Here is a 10,352-nt window from a genome sequence, read left to right as displayed (position 1 = left end):
CCCTCCCCATCACAAACTCCGGACGGAACACAGCAACTACCTGCCGCGGCACTGGGAAGAGACCACAAGCAGGTGAGAGCTCTCTCACCTGGCTTTCCCTGTGCCTGGTCTGATGGGGGAGGGGTGGCTGGCGCTCAAGAGAAAGTGTGGGCTCACCAGCTGGTGGTGTTTGAGGAATTAGGGGCTGATAGAGGGGCTGTGCATTGAAGGAGGGAACCCTCCAGGTGAGGGAGGAGGCTTCCAGCCTGCACCTGACCTCTGAAATCTTGGGCTAATTCCTGGGCTGTGGGCGTGGCGGGGGCAGGGGTGATGGAATCCAGGGAAAGTCCTGGCGGGGGCAGGAAAGCTGAGCGGAGCGTTGCTGGCTGTGGAAAGAGACAGAGTTTTGAGTTTGAATTCCAACCAGTGAGAAGGCTTGGTAAGCATGTTGGGCTTCCCACCCAATCCTCAGGGCAGCCAGGGATTAGTAATGAGGGTTCTTCCCAGAACTAAAGATCCACACTGAAACTAAAGATTCGGGCCAGACCTTTAACGTAATGTAAAACCGAGGTGCTCGGCCGGCCAGTAAGTTCGCTGCTGCCAGAACAAAGCCCCCCATCCCTGCCAGGGCAGGACCACCAAGCGGCCTCTGTGCCGTAGAACAAGGACTGGACTGTTACACGATAGCAGGTACTCGCAGAAGGAGACCCCGACACAGCCCAGATGCTGTGCCCAGTCCACACGCAGGACATCAAAGCAGCCCCTAGACTTACATTTGAGGAGGGAAAGGAGGGGCGTTTGGAGTGAATGAGCGCAGCTGGGTGCCCCCAGCAGAGAAATGGAAACCCACCCACCGACCCAAACCCAAATGGCGGGACTTTAGCTGAGTGCAGGTGACGGGCGATACTCAAAATGACTGAGGCTGAGGCACAAGGAAGGTCGGAGGGCAGGAGGACACGGGGCCTCGGTGCCGTGTGTGGGGCGATCGATGTCCAGCAGCTCCACGCCCACGGGCAGTTCCTGGAAGTAGCACCTGGTTGCAGCATCGATGAGAAAATCGTCAGTTCCCAGCAGGGGCCCCTCTCGGTATTGGTGCGTCCTCCCCGTGTCTGTGTGGGCTCCCGCCGGGTCCCAGAGGCACACACGGGGGGTGAATAGGCCAGTCACACTGTCCGTGGGGTTGTGGGGGCGAGTGTGAGTGCTGAGGAGGACCGGGCCCACATGCATGTAACAGTGTGGCTCCGTGGGTCATACACAGCTGGACGAGGTCACTCCTGTGCTGCCCTCTCTCCGCGCTCTCACTGCTTCCTGGTTCCCCAGGCCCCTCTTTCTGGTTGTCTGGCCGGAAACTGGAGTCCAGTCCCTGAACTCTGGCTGTGCCGCACGCCTTCCGGATCGGGACTCCCTCCTGACCCATGGGCCGGGGAGGGGCCGGGGGGGGGGGGGGAAGCAACAGGGGTTTGCCTGAAATCAGGGCTCCGCCCCTCGGAGAGAGATGCCCGTCACAGGGGGGCCTGGGGTTTCCCCAGCGGCCGCCCACCCGGGCAGGATCGCCTGGGCTGTCTCTGGAAGTGGCGGGAGGCTGTGGCTCCAACAAACAGAACTGAAAATGCAGTAACTGTCCTGTCAGATAGAGTGGCAGCCTGACCCACGGGCCCAGGGTGGGCCATGGTGATGGCTAATCCCAAAGACCTTTTCTGTGTGTAATTTTCGACATGGTGAGCAAGGATCCTAACTGCTGTGAGACTGCCTTTGCTGAGGTGTGAGTCTGAATTATCTGCCCGCTTATGTGCCCTTTTAAAATACTGGTACGTGCCCACATGCAGGAAAAGCTTTGGGGAGCGCTTTTGTTTCTGCCTGATTCTGTGTTCAGTCCTTGGCTTCAGCGGGGGCCGTGCTACCGAGTCCCCTTCTCCTGGGGCCGCCTTGCTGCCTTCGAGGGTTACCTTCCGGCTGCCGTCGCGGCCCCCCCTTGGTCCTCGGAATCCATCAGATAAAGGCGGCTGGTCCACTTACCTGTGGGCAGCGTGTGCTGAGCCCGGACTCCACGGTAGATGTTTTCGGAGCCTGGAAGCACACCTGGATGAGTCCCAGTCCCCTTCAGGTGCCTTCCTTCTCTTCTCTTCTGTGCAGAGCGACAGATTCCAAGTCGCTGCCGTTGCACCTGCATCTGCCGGGGCCCCACCTGCTCCCCACCTTTGCCGCTTCTCTGGTCTAGAGCGATGAAGAGCTGGCTTACCCCCTATCGTGGGTGATAAGATTGAACAGGGAAGGAAGCACAGGGAGTTTCTAGAGTATTCCGAGGGACCTGGACTCGGGGAGCGTTTGGGGAGCCCTCACGATTCCCGGCACTGGAGGGCAGAGGCTGGGCGTTTTAGAAAACTAGGGGGGGGGGGGCATCTATGGGGGAGGAAGCAGCCCCTCCAGCCCAGGGAGTGAACCGTCGCCATGCGGGACATGCCCGCCCCTGTGTGCGAGCAGAGGCGGCTGTGCTAGGGGGTGCTGGCAGGTCCCGGCAGCCCTCAGGCGGGTCAGGGGCCGGTTCCCCAGAACACAGGAAAGGCAGGGGGTCTGGCAGGCGCTGGAGACCCAGCGGGTCAGAGTCCAGGACGCAGATGGGCCCAGAAGGTGGTCCAGAAGCCTGGGCGACCTCCTCACTCAGCAGAAATTCCTTGGGCTTCCTCCTGCCGAAGGCCAGGACAGTTTGTGGGCGGGAGGGGGTCGGGTGGGGGGTGCCTGGGACGGCTGGGCAGCGGGGCGGTCCCCCAGAGTGAGTCTGCGCACGGCCATCCGTGAGGCAAACGGGACGGTGGGGACAGAGAAGGGGAGTCGGAAAGGTTGCAGGGGAAGAAGGGCTTTGTGACAAGGGCCTCAGGACCTAGAGGTGGCAGCGTTACATTTCCTAAGATCTCAGGGGAAAAGCTCAAGCTTGGGTTTCTCTCTGTTGCACGGGAGATGCTGGCCCTTCTGCCGTGGCCGTGATGAGAAACCGCGATGGCCTCTGGCCGACTGCAGGCTGGGGAGCAGCGGGCCCGTCTGGAGGGGCCAGGGAAGGGCTGGCAGGAAGCACAGGAGCCTGGGGGGGGGGGGGGGGGCGTGTGAGCGCTACCTGGCTGCACAAAGGACAGGCTCTCGCGGTGGGGCAGCGACGGACGCCGGAGGAGAGTCCGCTCGCTCGGAGGAGGAAGGGGTCTGAGACGGCGAGAGGAGGGGCTCTGGGTGGTGGAAAACTTACTTTGACAAAGAATTGCTTCCGGCTGCAGAGGGAGACGTCGGTGGGACAGCGGAGGCTCGAACCAGATGCTCTGGTCCACACTCCCCGTGAGCGGAGGTCGCCCCGAGAGAAGGAGGGGGCGGACCCACCCGAGTGCATGGAGACCCCTGGAAACGGGCACTGAGACGTGGCCCCGGGCCCAGCACGGTGTCCAGACCGCACCCCCCCCCGGGCCCCGAGCTGTGCCGTCTGGCGCCTTTCCCTCGCGACCCCCCCCCCAGGACCCACCCCCAGGGCTGACAGGTTCAGTGTTCTTTTCGGCCGATCGGACTGACAGACACGACCCAGGAGAGGACTTGTAAACAGGAATTTTATTGAAAGAATCTTGATACAGCTGTTTATTTTTTTAAAAATACATCTGAGGTTACATAAAACGTACAAAAATGTCTTCGGGTAACAAAAAGTGGAGTCGACATCACAGAGTTGCTGTGTCGTACTTGGGCGAGCCCGAGCTGCTCACCTGCGTGTGTGCAAACCAAATCACAACAGCCCTTGGGTCGGACGGGCAAGCCCGGCCTCGTCCTCCAGCGTTTGCTGGGGAACGTGCGAGGCCCCCGATCTTCACGGAAGGAGTCAAACCCACGCTCACACGGGGCCACGTGCTTAGGAACGATTCAAGACAGGAGGTCAGGAGTGGAAGGGGCGCGGGGAAGATACCGGGAAGGGATTTGGCAATTTTTCATTCACAGTATTTCTGATATAAAAGGCCCATTCTGTGTATTGGCCAAACTCACAAATGTTGGGGCAAAATCCCACCTGGGCAGAAAAGCCACTGAATTCGCTGCTTTGAGAGGAAGCAATGGGATTACTTGGCAAACTCTTGTCAGAGACATATCTGGTTCAACACAGACCCGTCCCTGAGCCCGGCCGCTGCGTGGCCGGTGACAGCGACACAGGGTTCACGGAGGCAAAGCTTTCCTTTCACCAGCAGAAGGAGGGGTCTACGGGCAGGAGCCACGGGAAGGAGTGCAAAGTAAATGGAGCAATATAGAGAAGCTCTACTAAGGTTTAGTGTCTGGAGAGGAAGAGTTAAAAAGAGTCAGAACTATCCTAGGGATATTTAAATCCTTACTGCATGTAGTGTTGCTGTTCCAGAAGCGTCTTGAGGATCTCTCTCGGGAAGAGCTCCGGATAACCCTTCCGGGACGACGCATGAAGCAGAAGACGTGTTCTGCCCGGGGCCTCCGAGTGGCGTGGGGTGGCAGCCGTCCTTAGAGACAAAGGACACAGTGCGGCTTCTCGCTCGGATGCCAAAGACCCAAAGACACAGTTCAAGCCGCCCAGGTTGCAGGCCCGTCTGCCTCCTCCCCGGCCCACAGCTCCGCACCTGCACGGCCTCCGCGCGAAGACGAAGGACCAGCTCACGGGGCGGCTCGGGAAGAAATGGCCCAGGGGAATGGGAAGTCGCTTACTTGTGCAAAAACGCCAAAGAAAAGCTGCACGGGGTTTTGTGATACACAGCACATGGCTGGGTCTCCCTGCCCCGACCCAGGCTCCACCCTTTGCTCGCTCACCGGATGGCTACTCCGCACTGTGAGTGTGAACCCACGCTCAGCTGGGGGACAGCAGGACGGATCAGACATTCCTTCTACTTCCCACAGCACGGTCAGAGTCACAAACGATACATTCCGAGAGCTAGGGGAGGAGTTCGGAGTGGAGCAGCACTACGAGTGGGCACAGGTGACTGCGGACTATGGAGTCGCGTTCCTCCTCCTCTGACAAGGTGTCCGTGGAGAGGAACGCACGTCGGGCCCGGCCGCCCCGCTCAGGCCGCACGGAGTGGCTGGCGGCCGGCCCCTCGGGAAAGGCAGCCCCCCAGGCGAACGCCCCCCGGCCAGGAGGCCTGTCTCTCCCGCGCACACCGGCCCTGACTCTGTGCTCTGGCCGGCCCCTCCGTGAGTGCCAGGGACACGTCTCCCTTTTACCCTTTTAAACCCCTACGGGTGCTGGGAGGACTTCTGAGTGCTCTTTTCGGCCTGCGGTTCCGGGTGCACGGCAAAGCCAGGAAGGAGGCCCAAGAGACGGTGGAAGGAGCGGCTGTAAGGCCTGCTCTGCCAGGGCAATGGCCGGCCAACTGCGCAGGGGAGCGTCAGCTCGGGGACAGCCTCTGGGGCCGGGTCTTGAACTTGTTCGAGTAGAGACACAAGGGACGGGGTGCAGAGCCTGGACTGCCAAGGCAGGTGCTCCCCTGGACAAGGCACCCGCCCGGCCTCTCTGGCTACAGCTGCCTCACCTGCACAGTGGGGGCAGGCGTCCCTTCCTCCCAGTGTCAGGGGAAGCCGTATCTGAAAACGCTGTCAATCACAAATGTCAATCACAAAACCACTCAAAACTCTTTGTAGAAATGTGGGGGTTTCCAGTGAGAACATGGAAAAGGCCACGCAAAGAGCCCAACGCAGGAGCACTTAATACAGGTTAAACCCCAACCTTTCCCTCTGGACAGTTTGGGTCAGAACACGGTGAAGCGGAAGCCCAAGCCTGTCCTGATTCCGGGGCCGGGATCCGAGCCACTAAGGCTGCTGGGGACGCCTCTCCCAACGACCTTCCAGTAATCAAACTTTCAATCACTGTTCTGGGAAGAATAAAATAATTTCCTTTTCTCCAAAGATCGTGTGAATGGGAAACTAATTTGTTTTGAAGACGGCGACCAAACAAAGCCTCTCAAGGTCATTAACGCTGACGTGGAAAGATGAAAGCCAACAATTGATTTAGCATCTGGGGTTCTGATTAAGAGTTCAAGCCCCACCCTCCCGAGTTAGTCTGTCTTGGTCCAGCCAGACTGACCGCCCGCGCTGTGCGGCTCTGAGAACAGCGCCGGACCTGCAGAGGCGCCCCGGGCACGGGGAATGGAGGGCCGAGGCTGGAGCCACGGGACCCTATGACGGGCCAGGTTGCTCCTAGGGAGCGCCCGGGCACCCAGAGCATGTGCAGGAGGGGAAAGAACAAGCGACCCCCACGCTGCCCCGAGCCTCGGGCAGACGACCAGGAAAACCCCCTCAGGTGCAGGGAGGGTCCGAGGCACAGACGCCGTCAGCTGTGTAAAGATCAGGAACCGGCTTCACGAGAGTAAAAAAGTAGAAGAGTAAAAAATATAAGTGTGTCTCCCATAAAGAATAGCACAGAAACAATACGCCAAACCTCATCATCACGTACGAAAAACGAGACAGTAAAACTCCGTGGATAAAGTGCGTCCGTGTACCAAACACGGAGGTCAGACGTCCGCTGTGCACAAGTGCCTGCTCGTCACTGTCAGAGAAAGGGCAGCGGCACGTGCGGCGGCGGCACCGGGAGGCAGGGAGACCGGGCGTCCAGTCTGGGCCGGGGCCGGGCCACGACGGGCCTCTGTGACCTTGAGGACAGGCCAGCTTTTCTGGGCCCAACACTCTCATCTGAGAGACGAGAGATGGGGCAGGCTGCCTGGAGGGACAGTCGCCTCCGATGTCACGTTCTGTGTCACGCCACGAAATAAACACTTGTGTCCTCGAACCCCAGCGCTCTCCGTGGGGACGCTCACGTCAATAACCCGCAACACGGACGGTACAGGCGAACCCACCAGAGGACTCCGGCCAGCTGCTCCGGGGGTCAGGGGTCTGGCTGCTCTGCCAAGGGCACGGCGGTCACAGCGTTTTGGTTGCTGGCCTCGAAGCCGAGGCGTCTGGATGCAGGGGAATCACAGCACCAAGGACAGGTGACCACGCCCCCGTCGGCCTGGCAGCAGGGGGCGTGGGGGCGACCGTGCGGACACGAGGCCGCCGACAACCAAGGCCGTGCCCCTCACACAGGGGCCCAGGGAGTCCGCAAGACGAGGGGCCGCACAGAGGGTGAGTCCCCCTCCTGACCAGCACAGCCTAGACCCGGGGGCACAGAACCAGCGCAGGTATCTCCGCTCAGGGACCTGACTCGGCAAAGTGAACTCTCCCCGAGTGACAGACGTTGGCCGTCTGAGAGTGTTTTGGTTTTTGAAATACTAGCTGAGTGACACACAGATACTGAGGTTTCCCCAGCCCGCCGCCCCAAGGTCAGCCCAGCCGTAGGGACAGTCTGCATTCATCTTATCACAATAACTAAGTGGTTATTTCTCAGTGAAATCATCTACTTTAGCAACACATCTGGGCCAGGAACACCAATAAAACAAAGCAACTCCTCAAAGTGCGGGGAAAAATTGCTTTTTCTCCCTAATTGTTTACTGCTGCACACGCAAGCTGGAAAACATCTAATTAAAGCGTGTTAATGCCAACTGGCTGAACGACGGGAGCCGGCCACCTGTGGGGCAGGGGCGAGATCGGACTCTCTGTCCCTCCGGGATTCCCCACACTCACGTCTGGCCCAGGAAGGAAGAACCACTCTCCTGCCCCTGTGTACTGACTGACCGGGCTTCACCTGGAGGGCAGGGCCCAGCAGGGGGCAGCATCGCCCCCAGCGTCGCCCACGAATCTTACCAACCCGTGCAGGTAGCCTCCCCACGTGGGAAGGGTCACCGCAGTCACACACCGTTAGTTTTCAGACACACGTCCCGAATCCCTGCCTCTGCCCGAACGGCGTTTCCCACGAAGGCCGGAACCCGCAAGCAGCCCGGGGGGGCCCCAGCAGGCTGGGCAGCGGGCGGGACCTCGGAGGGACCTGCTTCTGACGCCCATGACGAAGCAGCAGCACCGACCTCAGGGCCTCCCTTGCACCCGTTGCCCCCGACAGCTGGCCCCGCTAATCAGCACGTTTCACTGCAGGAACTCGGGGCTTCACAACTGCCTGGCAGTTAGGAGAAAAGGTTTTGAAAATACGGGTCTGCAGAGAGGAGACCGGGCGCGTTAACGGCCATCGCAGGGGTTTAGAGAAGCAGGAGGAGAGCAGCTCAGTTCTCCTAGCACTGTGCCGTTCATAAACTGTGGGTCAGAAACGGGGAGACGATACTCCAGACCTTAGACAGAGTCGACGGCAGTTTCTGCCGCGGCAGTGGGAAGTGCTCGTTATTCACTCTGCACCTCCACAGCCATGTCCATCCTTCCCGCAGGGCCTTCGTCCCCCGACGGTCTCGCTTTCTCAGAGCACAGACCGTGCACGGTGACAGGAGGAAGTTCGGTGCGACGGCGTGTTTGCACAGGCTGGTCGGGCACCTGTCACCGCAATTCCACTTTCCAACACACGGGCCCCTGGAAGCCAGCGGACCGGGCAGACCCTGAGACCCTGTGTGGGGGAGAGCTCCCTGCCCCCTCGCCAGCCCAGACGTAGTGGGGGTGGGGGGGGGCGCTGCTTCCGGCCTTGGTGCAGTGGCTGCACGGGCGAACTCGGCCCGTGACCCGGCATCCCAACAGTGGCAAGGCGAAAGGACACCATCACAGCCATTTCTGTCTTCATGGCATGGGGCCTTCTCCTTCCACTAACGAGACCCACGAAGGTCAGCGAGGACAGACAGGGGGAGGGCAGTTTGTCACAGACACAGTAGCTCGTACAGAGAAATTTGGAATGTAGCGACTGGAGAAAGTCAGAACTACCTTTATCACAGGTGCATCTGCAAAGTTCTGAAAACACAATCCACAAAACCGTGTACTGTGGTCGCTGAATTGGATTTAAAAAGCAAAACATTACCTTTTATTTTTTTGGACAAGATAGAGCAATAAAAGGACAATGCCCACACAGCTAACCCCTGCGGGCAGCACACAGAAAGACAGTCTGTACACGTCACTACCAGGAGCCTCACTCGGGACGGATCACAGAACGACTATTGAAAAGCGCACACGGCGGCGGACTGCCCTGCGGGCGAGCACACTTTCTGAGACAAGGCACTTGGAAAACCCAATATGGTTTGGTTCGTAAGTTTGCAAGGTACAAACAACTTCACAAACGTAGGGTTACACTGAAGGACGTCAGCGGCTGTGACGTTACATGTAAAAAAGGTTCCCATTTCTTTTCTTTCTTGTTTTAATAACACTGGTTTTGTGGGAATGGAAGAAGCGGTCTGCGGCCACTTCAGTGAAGACCTTCCAGACGGCGCAGCTGCAGCCGCGCTCGGGCTGGCCAGGAGGCGGGGTGGCCTGAGGACGCCGGGAGGGACAGGGGAAAAGAGAAACAAACTGACGAACGAACGAACACACCGCCTGGGGCGAACCCAGAAAGCCCAGAAATCCAAGGGTCGGGAGGGGCAGGCACCAAGGACCAGGCCCGGCGGCGTCCGTCCAGGAGAGGGGGTCTCAGTCCTCGCCCCCAGCTGCGAGCCCCGCAGGGCGCCCGCAGCCGCCCCCGTCATCTGCCGGGCCGGGGAGCTGCGGCGGCGGGGCGCCCCCGCTGTGACAAGGCTGGGTACAGTACCGGCAACTTCGGACCCGGAGCAGCAGCAGTCTCTCCTCACCCCTTACACGGCTGCAAAGTCAATCTGTACGTAGAGCTGCCTCACTCCGGCCTGAAAAGGTGAAAAGCAAAAAGATCAGCATGTCAGCCCAGCCCCAAAGCAAAGTATGCAGCTCGGAAAAGTAGTCCGAAACCACGATTTTGGAAAAGGGGTTCCCTCTGCTTCTGAGAAGGGGTTCTCTGTCTTCCACCGTCGTGAGCCCACTGGTTTATTCTGGGAACAAGGTCGTTGGTAAATCACTCAAAGGGCCCCAGGCGCTGACCCCCGCCCCGCCCCGGCCAGTGACCCGGGCCAGTGACGGGAGGGAGGCTGAGGTCCCCGCCCACCTGCCGCCCCGGCCGAGGACACTGCAGGCTCCTCTGCTATCGGCTGTGGAACCACAGGGCGGCCCCACCACCTGACGCTCCCTCCCGCGGTCGTCGCGCATCTCTCGGGCTCATGGGTTCCTTTGTCTGCCGTCCGTCCTTCCCTCTCGGTCGTCTCTCCCGAGCCCAGCTCGGCGGCGCTGTGCTGCCCACCCCTCCGCGGTGTGTCCAGGGCACCTCGGAGTCCCTCCGCTCGGTTCTCAGTCCTCAGTCCCCGTCTCTGTGCCCACGTCTCAGGCAGGACAGAGGTGAGCGCCTCCGCCTGCTCCAACGCCAGTCGCCCCGTGTCCTGTCAGCTCACCTGTCAATCTTCCTCCAGCCCTCTGCTGGCCTGCCCCCCTGTCCGCGATCCCTGAACACGGAAACACCCACGGGCTCTGTCCTCGGGCCC

The 10,352-nt window shown here is 60.1% G+C and overlaps 1 protein-coding gene across 1 annotated transcript in view; it reads right to left on the bottom strand.

Moving 5' to 3' along the window:
- Positions 1–8,811: 8,811 nt before the first annotated feature.
- The window catches only part of SLC30A7 (solute carrier family 30 member 7), a 40,269-nt gene continuing 38,728 nt past the window's right edge, over positions 8,812–10,352 (bottom strand). The window contains exon 11 of the mRNA XM_028502772.2: positions 8,812–9,647. Coding sequence (XP_028358573.1) covers positions 9,600–9,647 — 48 coding nt within the window. The 3' untranslated portion in view covers positions 8,812–9,599. The remainder of the gene's footprint in view (positions 9,648–10,352) is intronic.

This window comes from Phyllostomus discolor, chromosome 14, assembly GCF_004126475.2.
Source record: "Phyllostomus discolor isolate MPI-MPIP mPhyDis1 chromosome 14, mPhyDis1.pri.v3, whole genome shotgun sequence".
NCBI lineage: Eukaryota > Metazoa > Chordata > Mammalia > Chiroptera > Phyllostomidae > Phyllostomus > Phyllostomus discolor.
Note: the sequence above shows the minus strand (reverse complement) of the source record. Positions and strands in the feature narration are given on the sequence as shown.